The sequence below is a fragment of the Cibotium barometz genome, chromosome 14, assembly GCF_041138505.1.
Source record: "Cibotium barometz isolate CiBa-2024 chromosome 14, ASM4113850v1, whole genome shotgun sequence".
Taxonomy (NCBI): Eukaryota; Viridiplantae; Streptophyta; class Polypodiopsida; order Cyatheales; family Cibotiaceae; genus Cibotium; species Cibotium barometz.
Genome location: NC_141059.1, coordinates 17,676,729 through 17,695,120, shown reverse-complemented (window position 1 = coordinate 17,695,120; position 18,392 = coordinate 17,676,729). Strand labels below are relative to the sequence as shown.

The 18,392-nt window shown below is 46.9% G+C and overlaps 1 protein-coding gene across 6 annotated transcripts in view; it reads left to right on the top strand.

Annotated features, from left to right (window-relative positions):
• Positions 1-18,392, top strand: part of LOC147631725 (Hus1-like protein) — a 33,783-nt gene that overhangs the window by 4,789 nt on the left and 10,602 nt on the right. Inside the window, exons 3-8 of one of the 6 annotated variants that reach the window (XR_015267329.1) lie at positions 16,625-16,819; positions 17,245-17,352; positions 17,450-17,627; positions 17,740-17,822; positions 17,988-18,041; positions 18,181-18,223. Coding sequence is in view for 3 of the 6 variants with exons in the window: in XM_086808245.1 (XP_086664371.1) it covers positions 16,625-16,819; positions 17,245-17,352; positions 17,450-17,627; positions 17,740-17,822; positions 17,988-18,041 (618 nt within the window). In the remaining 3 variants the exon portion in view is untranslated. Of the gene's footprint in view, positions 1-16,624; positions 16,820-17,244; positions 17,353-17,449; positions 17,628-17,739; positions 17,823-17,929; positions 18,042-18,180; positions 18,224-18,392 lie in introns of those variants that run through there. The other 5 variants (XR_015267339.1, XR_015267340.1, XM_086808245.1 and 2 more) reach the window with 5 other exon arrangements.

The window sequence follows — 18,392 nt, the reverse complement described above, 5'->3', positions numbered from 1 at the left end:
ATTCCGTCACTCTGTTCGCCTCCGGTACTGAAGATGAAGTCCTGGTTAACAACGACTGGAAAGGCATTCCAAACTCTGCCTCATATGGAGTCCTGCCAATAGCTGAAGAAAAAGAGTCATTCAAAAGAGCTTGAACTAAAGGCAAAAACGATTCCCACTGTCATGGCCCTGTGAAAATGGAGCAGGACAAGTGTGGGCATGGTGGTTGCAGGGTCAGAATATTTTATGATTCACATGGGGGGTGCCCGGACAGTGTTTATGATGTGTGGACATCCCTAGGTGTGAAGGGGGAAACTAAAAACATTAAGTTTTAATGTTTATTGAAGTTTGCCCCTAGGCCTTAGTGGCCCTAGGAACTTATTAAGTTGGGGCCCTAGGGATTAAATTGAGAAGGAGTTTTCTCTCTCTTCCCTCTCTCTCTTCCCCTTTTTTGGGAATCGTGTAGCAAAAGGAGAGGCTCCCTTCATGCGCTTGTGTACAAGCGTGGAAAAGCTCAAGGAGGAGGAGGCGACTGCTGTAGAACAGTTTTGGATGCTGTTTTTCTGAGGGAAACAGCCGTACAGCACTGTACGGCCAGGACTACGCAAGCTTTCTCTCTCTCTTTCTCTTTTGCTGCTGGCGGCGCACAGGACAGCTGCAGGTTGGGCTGCGCAGAAGACCTGTGCAGGCTGCACAGTGTGTTTTTCAGCAGGTACACCTGGTACGGCTGCCGTACAGTGTACGGGCAGCAAGGTACAGAAGGTACAGTTGCTGCAGGTGGTGCAGACAGGTGCTGGACAGGCCTGTGTACTCTGATTCAGGCAGGTACAGAAGTGGACAGCAGGTTGTTTATGTAGATACAACGCCTGGCACGCATCCCGAGGCGGTACAATCAAGTACAGTGCTGATTTTCAGATCTGTACTTTCAAGGACAGCATAGGAGTGAGCATCAGGAGGAAGATACAGGCAAGTGCAAGCACACGTGTGAAGCAGGATTGTGGGTTCAAGTGCCTGCAGGCACAGATTGGTGCTGTTGCTTCCTCCAGAGTTGTTTCACGAGCTGAACTTGGTAAGCCTTGACTCTGTTCATCTATCTCTCTTTCTGTTGCTTGATGTCTGCTACAGGTATGTGTTATCTGGCTCCTTGTGAGAGGAGGAGTATGGCAGATTGACAAGAGATTAAGACAGAGATTGAACAGCATATGTATGTTGAGCTGAGAAGATGTATCATGCTTATGAGTTATGCCAGATGTATGCCCATGGCTGGCCTGCTTTGTGAACTTGGCTGATCAGAGGGAGGCACAGTGTGTTGCTTGAGGACACAGATCTGTGTGCATAGATCCTCTGTGCTGAGAAGGATTTGTGGGCAGTCAGATTGGACTTACAGGTGTAAACTCTTGGCTGGTTTTTGTGTTGTACTCAGCCATACATATTATTTTAATTGAATAAAGAAATACCGCAAGGGGCGCCAAGTTTTGGGGCCAACAGGTGTCGTTGTGTTTTCAGATTTGGGCACTCTAGCTCCAATCTGTGTTTTGTTTATCATCTAGACTACAAGTGGACGGGCGATTGCTCCTACCGCACTCTGGTTTTCTATCAGAGGCCGGTTTCAAGGTTCCGTTGCCAGGACCAATCATCAACTTTTTGAAGGGGGTGAGCTCGTGGTTGTTTTGGAGAAAGCCATCGCTGAAAATTCAGCAATCATGTCTGATACAGAGGAAGAGTACTTCTATCAAGAAGAAGAAGAGCAAGAGTCTTCTCCTGAAAGAGATGTATCTGAGGATATTTTTGCAGGAGAACAGGCTGCAGATGTTGAGCCTTATGAGGATGTAACACAGCCAGAAGATGTGCATGGTAAAGAGGATGATGATGCTCGGTTCAAAGATCGCTTGGCTAGTGTTATGGATACTTTTATGCAGCTTACACAGAGTGAGAGATTTGCTGAATTTTTGAGATCTCGCTCAGAGCCCCGCACAGAGCCCCAGAAAAAGAAGAAGAAGGTTCGTTCGAAGAATCTTTCTCAAGGTCATAGTGGTACCACTCCACAGGATCCATCTCCTGCACAGTTTCCGAATATGCAGCATGCTTTTGGTGCAAACCCACAGAGTTCCTTCTATGGACAGCCACCTATTCCTCAGCAGAACATGCATCCAGGGTACTTTGGTGGTGGTTCGGTGTTTCAATCCATGACTGGGGGTTATCCTCAGGGAGGCATGGGTATGTATGGGCCTTTTGGAGCCAATTTTCAGCCTGGCATGCAAGGGAATATGTATGGTGGTATGCAGTCCGGTATGCAAGGAAATGTGTTTGGAGGCATGCAACCTGGGATGCAAGGCAATATGTTTGGTGGCATGCAGCCAGGTATGCATAGTGGAATGTATGGAAACATGGCTGGGATGTATGGTATGCCTGGTGTTGGAATGGGAAATGTTGACCCAATGATGGGTATGAATGTTGGGGGCAGCAATCTCACGAAACCACTTCCATATGATAATCTAACGCCTATGGGAAAGGCGAAGGATTACAAGGAAGGGGGAGCTGCAGTGAAGTTTGACACTTTCAGTGGGGCCAAGGATAAATTGAAGGCACTTACCTTTTTACAGCAGTTTGATGCTGCTTTTTCTGGTGGGAATTACACAGAGTCCTCGAAGGTGAGGAAAGCTGCCACTTTTCTCAAGGGCAATGCTTTGCAGTGGTGGTCTACTCTTCTTTTGCAGGGCATAGCACCCACCACATGGGTCCAATTCAAACAGGTTTTCTCTTCCGTATGGCTCACATCTACATTTGAGGTGGATGTTATGACCGCATGGCACAAGCTGGATGCTTCAAAGTGTGATAGTTTGGAGGATTATAACAAGAAGTTTTGGGAAGCACTACTCCCAGTGACTTCTTATCGTGCCGTGCCATTATCTGAGCAGGTAGAGAAGTATTGTTGTGGGCTGCCCAAGGAGGTACGAGATTATTGTATCAAGACAAGAGCAACGAACATGTCACAGATGATTGAAAATGCTATGACAGCTAATGCGTTACTCACAGGTGGTTCATCTGGATTTAAAGGCAGTAAGAAATTGAGCAAGAAAGCTGAAAAATTTGGGCATGCTTCTCGTGATGCTAAAGGGTCTTCAGAGACAAAGTATAAGAAGTTGCCAATGCCCAAAAGGACTTCTGAGGAAAGACAGGCTTTGAGAGATGCTCAAAAGTGTTTTTACTGTACTGAAGAGGGGCATATGTCATTCAATTGTCCCAAAAGAACGTCCAAGAAGGACCCTGACAATAAAGGAGAGCCCAAGCCAAAGAAACCAAGCCTTCTGCAGGCTTAGTTCCTGATCTTGTGGGGGAGCAGCTAAGTGGTGAAGCTACAGAGTTGTGCAGGGCATGGGGCAAAGTGAGAGATCAGAATGCTTTGATCTTCTTTGACACAGGTGCTAGAGCCAACTTCATTTCACCAGATTTGGCTGGCCGATTGGGGATTCGCGCAGAGGAGATGGGGCCGTTACATGAGGCAAATATGGCTTGTCCAGGGTATGCAGAACCCGTTACTCCTATCATTGGGAAGCTTCGGCTTCATTTGCAGGGTTATGTGGACAGCGAGGAATTTTTCATCATGCCTTTGGATGGCTGTGATGTTTTGTTGGGGATGCCATGGTGCCACAGGGTACATGCGGTGGTGGATACTTACAATAGGAAAATCACTCTGACTCATAGAGGGAAAGAGCATGTATTGGATGTAAAACTCAAAGGGGAATCTGTTCCTATTGTATCCGCTTCGGCGATTTCATCAGTAATGAAAAAGCATCTTTCCGCGTACTTGATTTATGTAAAGGATGCACAGGATGATGAGTCTAAGTCTAATTTGTCAATGTTAGATAAGGACAGGGCTGATTTCTTAAGTGGGTTTCAAGACTGTTTTTCCGAGTCATTGCCAGGAGAATTACCTCCTGAGAGGCCAGAAGATCATGCTATAGATCTGATACCTGGTAGTACTCCACCGAATAGACCGCCGTATCGTGTTAGTGCAGCCCAACAAGAAGAGATTATGAGTCAGGTGCAGGAGCTATTGAATAAGGGGTTGATTCAGCCTAGCTCATCACCCTTTTGCTCACCTGTGCTCTTAGTGCAGAAGAAGGATGGTTCTTGGCGCATGTGTATTGATTACAGAGCGCTGAATAAGAATACCATCAAGAATCGATTCCCCATACCGAGGATCGATGACATATTGGACCGCTTACAGGGCTCCACAGTTTTTAGTCGTATTGACTTGAAAAGCGGGTATCATCAGATACGCATTAGACCCGAGGATGTGCATAAGACAGCATTCCGAACCACGTTTGGGTTGTATGAGTTCTTGGTTATGCCCTTTGGTTTAACGAATGCGCCTGCCACATTTAACAGAATGATGGACAGGATTTTCAGACCTCATAGAGAGTTTGTGGGCACATTCTTTGATGATATGATTGTGCATTCACAAAATGAGGAAGAACATAGAAGGCATTTGGCCATTGTGTTTGCAGAACTCAGAAACCATAGATTGGTGGTTAATGGCAAGAAGAGTGAGTTTTTCTTGCAGGAGATACATTTCTTGGGGCATATTGTGTCTGGTCATGGAGTCCGTATGGATCCAGCAAAGGTGGAAGCAATACTTAATTGGCCAGCTTTGAGGACCGTGCATGATGTACGCAGCTTTCTAGGATTGTGTTCCTATTACAGGCGTTACATACGGCACTTTGCTGAAATTGCTTCGCCTCTTCATGCTTTGACGAAGAAAGCAACTCCGTTTAGATGGGCTGATCGGGAAATTACAGCATTCAAAAAGCTCAAAGAAAAGCTTACTTCGGACCCAGTATTGGTGTTACCGGACCTCTGAAAGGCTTTTGTTGTCCAGTGTGATGCATGTGGAAGTAGCATTGGTGCAGTTCTCATGCAAGAGGGACATGTGATAGCCTATGAGAGTAGAGTTTTGCAAGATGCCGAGAAGCATTTACAGGTGTATGAGAAAGAGATGTTGGCTGTAATTCACGCTCTTTCTACATGGAAACACTACTTGCTTGGGGCTGATTTCACTGTACAGACAGATCATCAAACCTTGCGTTACTTCCTCACGCAGACTAAGCTTTCAGAGAAGCATATGCGTTGGGCAAACTTTTTGTCAATGTTTCACTTCCAGATTGTGCATGTGGAAGGCAAAAAGAATGTAGTGGCAGATGCTTTGTCACGCAAGCCACAGGTCTCTGCCGTTTCACTTGCTTATCATCATGAGCTTGATGAAATGAAAGAGCAGTATGCCCATGATGAGGACTTTGAAAGGTTGTATGATCAGATGTCTGAGGGTCAGCGGCATGAGCATTACACTCTCAGAGATGGGTTTTTATTGATGCATGGCAGACTGTGTGTTACCAGGCCATTGCGACTCAAGGTTATGATTGAAAGTCATGCTCCACCGTATGCAGGTCATAGAGGTATTGACGCCACGGTCAAAGCAGTGGAGACTTTCTTTTATTGGCCAACCTTGAGAAGAGATGTTGATGCCTTTGTGAGGCAATGCATCGTATGTCAGAAGGTAAAGTTTGACCGTCAGAAGACACCAGGGTTATTACAGCCTTTACCTATTCCGGATAGACCTTGGGAGAGCATTGCCATGGATTTTGTATTTGATCTTCCACGGACACAAACGGGAAATGATGGCATCTGGACTATCATATGCAGGTTCAGTAAGCAGGCTCATTTCATTCCCGTGCGGAAGACAATTAAAGTGGATCATATGGTGAAGTTGTTCATGGCGAACATCTTCAAGTATCATGGCTTGCCTACGTCTATCATTAGTGACCGTGATCCACGGATGACGAGTTTGTTTTGGAGAGGGTTGTTTGACAACATGGGTACAACTCTCAAGTTTTCATCGTCATTTCATCCACAGACAGATGGTCAGTCAGAAGAGGCTAACTCTACAGTGTTGGATCTTCTCAAGTGTTATGTGTCAGAGCACAAGCAACAATGGGAAAAGTATCTTCCTTTGGTGGAGTTTGCATATAACAACACTGTACATAGCTCGACAGGCAAGGTGCCTTTTGAGATTGTAGAAGGAGGGAAGAAAGTACCACCCATTTTGCATACAAAGGATAAGATCTTTGAGGCTGATCAGTATGTGGAGAGCTTGGATGAAGCTTATTGGAGAGTTAAGTTGGCCCTCCAGAAAACTCAGCAGAAGCAAAAGAAAGCCGCAGACCGTCACAGACGTGATTTACAGTTTGCATTGGGTGATTGGGTTCTTTTGCGTTTTGAAAAGGCTAGACTCAAGAAGATGAAGGGTAAAGAGCGCTTATTCCCTAAGTTGAGCATGCGATATTATGGGCCTTTTCAGGTTTTGGAAAAGATTGGTGAGGTAACCTATCGTTTGAAGTTACCAGATCACTGGAGGATTCACAATGCTTTTCACGTGAGTCTTCTTAGACCTTTCCGTGGGGATGTGCCTGAGGATGTATCAGATGAGGCTCAGCCGGAAGTTGAGGAACTTGATGAGGTTCTGATTCCAGAGCAGATACTGGCACATAAAGAAAGGAAGGTACGAGGTAAAGTTTCCCGTCGCTATCTTGTGAAGTTCAAGAACTATTCACCGATGGATGCGAAGTGGATGGAGGAAGGTGACTTAACAGATTCACCTCAGGTTTTGCAGCTTTATCTCGATGCCTTTGAGTTAGAGCCGACTCTTATTGTGGCTCATTCAGGTTCAGCAGAGCATGGGTCTGGAGCATTACCTGATGCTCAAGAGGGGGGTAGCACCTCCACTCCCTTGATACAGACAGGCTCAGATGACATCTAGAGGTCGCTTGGTGCAGATTTTATCCCACCCGAAGGTACTGAGGCTGACAGTACATCTGTTTATGGGACTTCTATGATATATGTGTACTAGTCACATGGAGATTTTTGTGGATATGTATGGTTCACAGTGGTATACAACTTGGACTATTACTATGCCATTGCTTTGCAGTGAATGATGATACATGTGTATGGCTCAGAGAGATTGGGACGCTGATCTTGCCATATTGTATATTTCACTTTGGATATTTTGATGCATCACCAGAATGCAATCGAGGACGCTTGCCATCTTTCAAGAGGGGGGTATGTCATGGCCCTGTGAAAATGGAGCAGGACAAGTGTGGGCATGGTGGTTGCAGGGTCAGAATATTTTATGATTCACATGGGGGGTGCCCGGACAGTGTTTATGATGTGTGGACATCCCTAGGTGTGAAGGGGGAAACTAAAAACATTAAGTTTTAATGTTTATTGAAGTTTGCCCCTAGGCCTTAGTGGCCCTAGGAACTTATTAAGTTGGGGCCCTAGGGATTAAATTGAGAAGGAGTTTTCTCTCTCTTCCCTCTCTCTCTTCCCTTTTTTGGGAATCGTGTAGCAAAAGGAGAGGCTCCCTTCATGCGCTTGTGTACAAGCGTGGAAAAGCTCAAGGAGGAGGAGGCGACTGCTGTAGAACAGTTTTGGATGCTGTTTTTCTGAGGGAAACAGCCGTACAGCACTGTACGGCCAGGACTACGCAAGCTTTCTCTCTCTCTTTCTCTTCTGCTGCTGGCGGCGCACAGGACAGCTGCAGGTTGGGCTGCGCAGAAGACCTGTGCAGGCTGCACAGTGTGTTTTTCAGCAGGTACACCTGGTACGGCTGCCGTACAGTGTACGGGCAGCAAGGTACAGAAGGTACAGTTGCTGCAGGTGGTGCAGACAGGTGCTGGACAGGCCTGTGTACTCTGATTCAGGCAGGTACAGAAGTGGACAGCAGGTTGTTTATGCAGATACAACGCCTGGCACGCATCCCGAGGCGGTACAATCAAGTACAGTGCTGATTTTCAGATCTGTACTTTCAAGGACAGCATAGGAGTGAGCATCAGGAGGAAGATACAGGCAAGTGCAAGCACACGTGTGAAGCAGGATTGTGGGTTCAAGTGCCTGCAGGCACAGATTGGTGCTGTTGCTTCCTCCAGAGTTGTTTCACGAGCTGAACTTGGTAAGCCTTGACTCTGTTCATCTATCTCTCTTTCTGTTGCTTGATGTCTGCTACAGGTATGTGTTATCTGGCTCCTTGTGAGAGGAGGAGTATGGCAGATTGACAAGAGATTAAGACAGAGATTGAACAGCATATGTATGTTGAGCTGAGAAGATGTATCATGCTTATGAGTTATGCCAGATGTATGCCCATGGCTGGCCTGCTTTGTGAACTTGGCTGATCAGAGGGAGGCACAGTGTGTTGCTTGAGGACACAGATCTGTGTGCATAGATCCTCTGTGCTGAGAAGGATTTGTGGGCAGTCAGATTGGACTTACAGGTGTAAACTCTTGGCTGGTTTTTGTGTTGTACTCAGCCATACATATTATTTTAATTGAATAAAGAAATACCGCAAGGGGCGCCAAGTTTTGGGGCCAACAGGTGTCGCTGTGTTTTCAGATTTGGGCACTCTAGCTCCAATCTGTGTTTTGTTTATCATCTAGACTACAAGTGGACGGGCGATTGCTCCTACCGCACTCTGGTTTTCTATCAGAGGCCGGTTTCACCCACTTACCTTGCTGATCGTGGACATAACACTTCAGCACATCAAAGGCCAACTGGTTGTATATCTCTGTCTGGCCATCTGTCTGTGGGTGGAATGCACTGGAAAAATTCAACTTAGTACCAAAATTATCAAACAATGCCCTCCAAAAATGACTGGTAAACTTGGCATCTCGGTTTGACACTATGGTTCTAGGAATTCCACCAATCGGGTACCAATGCCGAATGAATAGCTGGGCAACATCCTCGGCGGTCACATTGGCCCTGCAAGGAATAAGCATAACAAATTTGCTGAACCTATCAACAATAGTTAAACACTGTGTATTACGCTTACTCGGACTGGGAGGCAGATTTGTGACAAAGTCCATCGAAATGTCCTGGAAAGGACCCTCAGGAATTGGCAAAGGTTGTAACAACCCTATCTTCTTTCCACGAGGAGCTTTCACCTTTTGACAAATGTCACAGCGTTGTACATATGTAAACACATCACGCCTCATCTTTGGCCAATAGTATTGCCGTTCTAATTTCTCCAGGGTCGAATTCATGCCCCTATGACCACCTGTAATGGCGTCATGGGCATCATGGAGAAGAGCTGCCCGGAATGATTTCATGACACACAGTCGGCCTTTGTAGAAAAGCCAACCATCGCGTATCAGAAAATGGCATGGTCCTGTGGCATCCAATGCCTGTTCCCACTGTGTACCGAATTCCTCGGAATCCGCGTACGTGTGCTTCATGTCTTCTAGTCCTGTACCAACAAGGTCAAGTCTAGTGGTCTAAATCGCAGATACTTGTCCCTTCCTGCTCAAAGCATCGGCCACTGGATTGGCCTTTCCTGGAAGGTACTCAATCATGCCACCGAACTGCTGGAAAATCTGACTCCAGCGGTGTTGTCGATCGCTCCACTGTGCACTTGGCATCGTCTGAATCCAGCGCAATGCCTGATGGTCAGTGCGAACCTCGAAGTCACGGCCATACAGGAAATGTTTCCAATGTTTCAAGGCCTGTATAACTGCTAGGAGTTCACGATCATAGACTGAGTAGTTCTTTTCGGCGGGTAGTAACTTACGAGACATGTAAACTACTGGATGACCATTCTGTTGCAATACACCTCCAATTGCGATGTTACTCGCATCGGTGATCACTTGAAATGGTTCGTCCCACGAGGCAAGGGCTAAACAAGGCGCTTCTGACAAAGCCACCTTGAGGTTCTGGAATGCCTCCAACGCTCGTGGAGTCATTCGAATCTTTTGCCTCCTTGTTTTCACTCCCTTTAGCAGATCGGTGAGGTCTGCCGAGAGATCAGAAAACTTGTCAATGTGGGTGGAATATGCCTGGCATATACCCACAAATGATCTAATGTCATAGGCGGTCTGAGGTACTTCCCAGTTAACAATCTCGGCCACTTTAGCCGGATCAAGTCGAATGCCTTCAGCACTGATTATATATCCCAAGTAATGTACCTAGAACAGATAAAATTCTGACTTCTTTTCATTGACATAGAGCTCGTTGCTTTCCAGCAACTTAAGGACTTTCTCCACATCAATGTCATGCTGCTCAACTGTAGCTGAAAATATGAGTATGTCGTCCAGAAATATGAACACACACGCTCCAATCAACTCCCGGAAAATACGCATCATCATGCGGTTAAATGTAGCTGGGACGTTCGTCAAACCAAATGGCATGACCACAAATTCATAGTGGGCCCGTTCTGTACGGAAGGCTGTCTTGGGGATGTCCCCCTCTACAATCCGTACCTGGTGGTACCCACTCTTTAAATCCAATTTAGAGAACACCTTAGCTCCATTCAGCCTCTCGAGAATATAGTCAATTCGAGGCATCAGGAATCTGCTCTTGATAGTCAGCTTGTTGAGTGCACGATAATCGACACACAACCGAGAAGACCCATCTTTCTTCTTGACAAATAAGATCGGTGCTGCAAATGGCGACACGCTGGGGCGGATGAAGCCAGCTTGCAACAATTCCTGGAGTTGGCGGTCCAACTCCGATTCCATTGCCTTAGACAGGCGATACGGAAACTTGCTCGGGGGTTCCGAGCCTGGGAGGAGGTCAATCTTGTGATCCTCCGGTCTGGACGGGGGAAGCTGGGGAGGGAGACTGTCCCGAAGAAAAATCTTCTGGAACTTTTCATGGAGAACCGAGTACTTCTCGGAAGCACTGGCCACCGTCTGGGCTGTCTGGATGTAAATCATCGCACACTGTGCGCCTTTCCTGACTGCTCGCTTAGCCTGCAAGTGGCTTATGAGCGGAAAGTTTGGAATACCTGGCTCACACTTAATGGTCACCGGGGTGTTTGACACATTCCGATCGATCTGGAACGTGTGCTTGTCCCACTTGACATCAGGAAGAAACTTGTGAAACCACTGGATACCCAAAATTATGTCTGCTCCTACTAGAGGGGCAACCATAAAGTCACGCACAAACTCTATGCCCTGAATCACTAACTTAGCACCTAGAGCTTCATACTTGACGCTCGTTGTCATACCTGTGCTAAAACCCTCAACCTGTTTGTCCACCGGGGTCAGCTCGAAACGGGCACGCCTAGCGGCCTGTTCCGTGACCACATCCTCTGTGCTGCCGCTGTCAAACAAGACAACGACTCTCTGGCCACCTATGTAGCCAAAGGTCTTGAGCAATTCGTTGCGCTCATACTCCTGGTCATGGGCGCCCTTCTGCTTATCTTCGAGCTCCCAGCTAATAATTGCTCCAACTGAAGCACCGGGGGTTGAAGAATTAGGGGTAGCCGCTGGGGTCTGTGTGGGAGCTGTGCTCACCACGGAAGCTGTGGAGGCGGCGGCGGCCTTTGGAGGCTTCATCGGACAATCCCGAGAAGTATGTCCTTTTGTGTGACAAAAGTAACATCTACCCTCCTTCCTGTACTGAGAAAGCTTCTCAGCACTCAACTTGCCACCTGTCTTGCCTGCCTTCGCTTTCTGGTCTGGAGTAAGCTTAGACGCATTGTTCGAGTTCTTGGAGCCAGAGGCTCCCGGGCTCTGTCCTGGGGAAGACCCCGTCTGGTTCTGGCTTTTGCCCCCCGAGGCGTTAGCCTTGGGAGAAGCCGGCTGGGAAGTCTTGGGCTTGCCACCATTGTGTTTCATTTCTGCACTCTGCGCAAGCGAGAGTGCGTCCTCAAAGGTGGCTGGCCTAAACATACGCACCTCCCATTGGATTTGCGTGTCCAGGCCATACAAAAACTGCCCTTTCTTGTCCGCATCAGATAAGCCTAATTGTAGACACAAGGTCGAAATTTTATTGGCAAACTGAAGGACTGGTTGCGCGTTCTGACGCGCTCCCCTGAACTCGTCTTCGAGTCGCTCACGGTAGTGGGGCGGTAGAAACCGCTGCTTAAGGTCGCGGACGAACTCGTCCCACACATAAGCTGCCATACCTGCTCTAGTGTGGGCATGAGCCCACTGAGTCCACCAAGGAATGGCCTCACCTTCCAAATACCAACTAGCTAAGATCACTCTGTCAATATCTGTTTTCCTAACTGCGGCAAAGTAAGCTTCAAATTGATGTAACCATGTATAAAGAGTAGTGGGATCGAGTTTACCATTATACTTACTGAAATTCATTTTCTCGGGAAAATGATTCGAGGGCGCCGCCGGTGTCAATCTGGCGTCCAAAGCTCTGAGGTAACGCTCGTGTTCCACTCGTCGCATGGCGTCGTCTTCTCGTTGTCGAATCTCCAATGCACGCATCTGCATCTCAAGCAAGGAGCTTGGCTGCGGCTGTGATCCCGCGAGAGGGTCCCTGTGACGAGGATCTGGTATCTGGGATACGGAAGAAGAGGGAGGAGGAGATGGAAAACGCGACACTAGAGAGCGAGAACGCTCCTCCAGAGCCAAAATCCGCGCCTTCTGCTCATCCAACTTGGTTGTCTGGTCTGCGATTGCTCGCATCATCTGCCGGAACATATCTGTTACACTCAAGCCGGGTGCCCTAGCTGGGCTGCCTGGTGCACTCTGGTCCCATGGTTCTGGTTCTCTCTCGTCGCCGAAACTCGCCATAGCGCGAAAATGCAATTCCTTTCCGGAACGCAATCTGACCATCCACTATCTGTGTGGGAGACTTCCGGAGGCTTCCGGAGGCTAAAAACCAACTATCCTTCGAGGGACAGGAGTCACTCCGAAAGGGGTAGTCCACCGGCGTCTAAAAACCAACCACACGAGCGAAAATTTTTTTTGGTTTTCTTTGCTGAATCTTTGTCCTTGAAGTGAGCTCTGATACCACTGTAATATGCGGAAGCTTCGGAGAAGGATCGGTACTTCAAAACTCAGAAATCAGCACTCTTTTCGCGACGGAATTAACGCACAAACTGAAAGACGATGTGCAGAAAAAAATAGAGAGAGAAAGGGGAGATGGAGAGGACACAGCATTGGGTCCCAATTACCCTCTGTAGGGCCCCCACCACGGATGGTGTATTTGCTTTATTAGAATGATGTAAATCTGAAAACAAATACAAAGTACTTGACCTTTTCTTGGCTGGAAAACCTGCCCTTGACCTTCAGTCCTTCACCCCTTTGCTTTAGCAAGTTCTTGGCTGTCCTGGCCCTTGTTTGCTTGGAGCACTTGGTGAATTATGAGATGGTCTCAATGATTTCTTGGCTGGGCTTTTATACCCCTCCTTTCATCCAGTCGGCCAGCTAATAAAAGCTCCACGACTGGGTTTATTCCAATAAACTGAATTCACACTATAATAAGTGCTGTCCAGCCTGCGCATGTTTTCTGGGACAGCTCCTGGCTGCTGGGCATGCTGCACAGAGGTGTGGGACTGCCCCTACACCTGGCCTAACCTGCTGGGTAGGGTTTCAAACCCTGTCAGCTGCCTGTCCAGCAGCCCTAGGGCTGGCCGACAGCCCTTCCAGCCCATGCCTTGGCTGGTGGGCAAAGCTTGGGCCCTCCTGGCCCCTTGGGAGTGGTTCTACACCTCCCCCATGCCCACACTAAGAGTGCAAGTGCAAATCTTCGCACTGGGGTAGCCCTATGGGCTGGCCCCATCTCTACATGCAAACCTACATGCCTACAGAGGCCTGGCATCCAGTTGCAAACCAGATACACAGAACATCTGACAGAGGGAGACTCACAGCGCGGACTGGCACTGCTTCATGTGCAGGACAGTGCACACCTGACCTTGGACTCATGTGCAGGACAATGCACACCTGACCTCGGACGACTGAGATGGATCCCTGGCTGACTCGTCCCGGACTGGGCTCACATGGGACCAGTTCACCATCCCAGGTCCTGCACCTTCTGTTCAGAAATGTCTACGTGGCATCCAAGTGCGGGATGCACGTGACATGTAAAGACTCTGTAGAAAAGATGGGGTCCATCTGCTCAAACTCTGTACCATGAGTTGCCCAATGTTGTACATAAGTACACGACACTGAGGTGGGCATGGCAAGATGAAGGACTCCACATTCCCCTCTGAAAAAAGATATCGTCGGACTGGTACAAGCCCAACCTGATTCTGATCCAAATCCAAAAAACTCTTGAAGTACCACTATGCCCTAGGCACGGTTAGCAACCACAGATCCAAAGCATCCCACTAGGTCCAAAAAACCATCCTCCAAAACAACAAACCTCTAGAACTGGCAGGGGGAGGGGCATCCTCAGAAGTATCACGAAGAGAGTCAGAGGTAGACTCCTTGCAATGAGGAAGGGAAGCAAGAATATAAACTGCAGTGGTAAAAAAGTCCTCAAAAGCATCACAGATAGCATAAGACTGTTCTATAAGTAGAATCAGATCCCAGAATCCGCAACAAATAAATGATCCATGTGAAAGGGTCACACCTCAAGGGCAAAACACCCTCCTTGTTGTGCAAACACTGCAAAGAACACAGGCTCAGACACAACAAACTCTGCTGAGGATCTCTAAAAAGATCACTGCTCTCCTCCAAAATCTGTAAACTCCTGTCACAGAAGAAAGTCTCCCAGATATAAAACAGCTCCCGAAACTGATCCTCAAGTGAAGTAGCTGGAGATAGGCCCCCTCTGAGTGTAAAAAACTCCTGTGGGAAGCAAAAGGCAGCCAAAACAGTGCTATCTAGCAAAAATAGCACTCCCTCGCCAACAGAAGGCAAGGAACATGAAGAAACTGGGAAACCGTGTAGGCTAGGAACAAAACATAGGTATAGATGCTCCAAAATCAGCAAATTGCTGACTGAAATCAGAAATTCAAAATCCTCCTCAAGTACCAAACTGCCTCCAAAGCCACAATCCAAACAAGAAACCCCCTCTGCAAGTGATCTGTGTCCACTAAAGAAGAAAACGCAGCCAAACAAGGGACTACAAACCTGAAAATTAAGGCCAACCAGTGTCCACACCTCCTATGAGGAAAAACGCTGAAGAGAAGGTACCTTCGGGTCCAACAGATGAAGCCCAGGTGAAGGTAGAGCTACCAGCAAGATCAGTTCAGAAAAAACGCAGCAACCATGGCTGCAAATCTGAAAACGCAGAGGTATTCGGGGCAGTAGAAAGGGCTGAATCTGGAATCGTAGAAGAAATAGGTACACCCAAGCCTCAGATCAGCAAATCAGCATCAGAAACCTGTAGAAGAAAAAAACGCAGCAAATATGCTGCTGCTGGCCTCGTACAAAACAGGCGACCAGCACTAAAGGGGGGGTATGAATGCTGAGAACTACTGCAAACTGCTGTAGACAGCCACCTGTAGAAAAACGCAGCATACTAGGTGCTGCTGCCCTGAAAACAGTGCATAAAACAGGTGTTCTCAGAGGTCAAAGTGATGAAGAAAGACCACGGGCTGCTGAGAAGAAACGCCTGGAAGAGACAGGCGACCAGCAGCACTTCTCTGAGAAAAAACGCAGATCTGTCCACCTTGCTGAAAACGCAAAAACGTAGGAGGGAGAGGAGGAAGCATCCAACACTGAAGATCACCGCCGCTCTGATACCATGATAGAATGTGCAGCGGAAGAAGGGAAAGTGGAAACACGAGAGAGAGTGAGAGAGAGAGATGGAGAGGAAACACAGGTGAGAACCTGCTCTCAATATCATCATCCAAAGGAATACATATCCCGAGCAAGAGGGGAGAAAACCTCGTATGTGAGGGACTGCAGCAAACAATGCTAAGCAAGCAGTGAGAAATGAGGGAGGCAAGCCAGTTATATATATGCCCATGAGTCGGCAGCCGACTGGTGATAAAAAACCTCCACGACTGGGAAAATACCCAAGACTCCATAATATGGGGAATAATGTGGGAAAATATGTGAGGGGTGACCAGCCCCTCTGACTAACATGGTCAGTCCTAGAGGCTAAAATAGGACACCAAACAGGAAGCCAGCAAGAAGGGGATGATGTCTAACATAGTGAAAGGTTGATAATCTGTCCGAGAAAGAGGAATCATCTGGTGACTAAATTTATCCCCTCAAAAACTTTGCAAGATGCATGGAAGAAACTAAGTGTTATTCAAGGGAAAGGACAGGAGCAAGAGACCACAATTGGAAAGTCAGCATCTGTCTCAAGAGGCGAAGCCCCAAACTAAGCAAGGATTATATCATGCAATGCATCTACATGAGCCTGGATAACATCATAACCTGTGGTCTCTCTGTCCTACTTTTGGAAGAACCGCTAGATTCTCTTCAGTCTTCCCCACCCAAAAGAGCCTGTCCTCAAAATCTTCAAGGAGACGGTTCATAAAGCATCTCAGTTGCTCTGCCTAAACTTTATGTTTGCTTTTGAAATGGCTTCTATCTGAGTGTTGCAAGATCACTACATGCTCTCGATTCATCAAGGAACTCTTAACAAATCTGAACAAAGCATTCTGGGAGTCAGAATGCAAGTTTGCATGATCCTCCAAGCACAAAAGGAAGATCACCATAAGCTTCACACAAGCCCTTTCATGACACATATTTGTCAATGGCATTCAGATAATCCACTAATGCATCATGTTAAGAACACACTCAGCTTCCAAGAGACCATAACCATCAGGTGTTTCTTAAGCAATATATATCTAGAGCTCTTTCACGTGAATCTAGAGGAGAAGGTTTGTATAGAATTAATGGATAAATGGTTGTAATTGAATTCCCACAATGTATGTATGCTTTTACCGATTGTGCAGGAGGTGCTTTTTGAGGACTATCGAATATCAAGTCAAAATGAGGACAGAATTTCCTTCACTATCGATCTTACTTTGCTTGCAAGAGCACTAAGGAGTAGTATAAGCATGGATGGAGACAAGCTGCAAGTTAAACTTGTAAAGAAGAGAGCTGTGGCTGTGGAACGCCCGATGCCATACCTGAGCTTTGAGAGCATGGTCTGTATGGAGGATCAAAGCACCCCTTTTTGTTCTAGTGATTATATTTAATTGTCTATTGTAATGAGGAAAAGGGTTGATTAACGTGTTGGTTTGTTTGAAATCGTACTAATTACTGAATCTTGTATTGCTGCTAAAGCATGCCCACTTCCTGCCCAACAAAAACTTTGTTGGGCTTGGAATTGGGCTTTTGATGTGTGCATGAGCCTGTGTGTGTGTGTGTGTGTGAGAGAGAGAGAGAGAGAGAGAGAGAGGGAGAGAGAGAGGTGCTTTCATGCCACACAAAGTTTCCTTTTTTGCTGGAGAAGCATGAACTTAACATCACATGCGAGTATGTGCCTGTGTGTGCCGAGGTCTTGTGTGTGCTTGTGTATTTCCAATTTTCAAGCATCTAACCTGCAATCTTTAAATAAACTTATCGTCAGGGTCACAGGACAGCTGTAGTTCAGGATGTTCCGATATCCAATCCTCTCTCAAGAGTTGACGTGAATGAGCTGCAAACTGCTCTTGATATGGCACAAGACCTGCCAAGGGTATATTCTTTTTTGTGTCTGAAGCTAGCCGACCACTAGTCCAAGGTCAAATTTCCTTGCTTAATTAAAATTTAGGTTTTGCATTGGTTCTATGCAGACCCTTGTTCAAGTGCCAGATTTACATCAACTGCAAACCCTTGCCAGTCGGTTAAAAAATGTTGGGGAAATACTTGAGATTGCTGTGACTCAGCATGGTGATCTACATCTTCACATTTCAACAAGCATGGTGACTATAGGCTCTGAGTACCGGAAGCTTCGGGTGCTTGGAGTTCGGGGTAAGATACCAATATAGCTTTAAGGAAGGAATTTTATGTGCATGTTTACATGCATTGTAGCTGCAAAGAGAGGACTCATGATTGTGAGTTGGTCATTGAAATCTTATTGCAGCTGATGGTGCTGCTTTGGATGGCGCTATCAGTGCATCTGCACGTTTGGAGCGGGCCCTGCAACGAGGGGAGGCTTCTGTCGTGGTGAGTTAACCAATTGATAATTACCCAATGCCTGAAAACCGAGAGGTTATTATTCAGTTTTAAAGAGGTTGATGACCTGCATTGAAAACTGACTGACTGTCCACTAGGCATGGACAGCCTGGATAGGCCTCTGCTGACAGCAAGCACACCCTTGTCTGTAACCAGTCTCAATCATTCTACAAGACTCCAGAGTCCAAACCTTCAAAGGAAGCCCACTTGGTAAGATGCTCGAGCAAGCATTTCCATGATTGTGTGTTCACACACCTGATACCACACCTTCAATATTTGCCAGTCAAGGCACCGACTAGTGTGGGGTTGGTGTGCATACCTATCCCATATTTCTGTACTGTTCTTGCAGGAAGTAACAAACCTCTATTGAACCTATCAGTATTTGTACTTGGGTAATTTTTTAAACCCTTTCTTGACACTTGAGCAACAATAATTGGCTTAATTTTTCCATGCCGGTTCTTACCAGCAAAATCAGCATGACATCAGCCACTCAACTGCAACCCACCTGTATTGTCAGCTTCTAACCAGCCTATGCTTGATGAGTAACTGTATCCTACATTG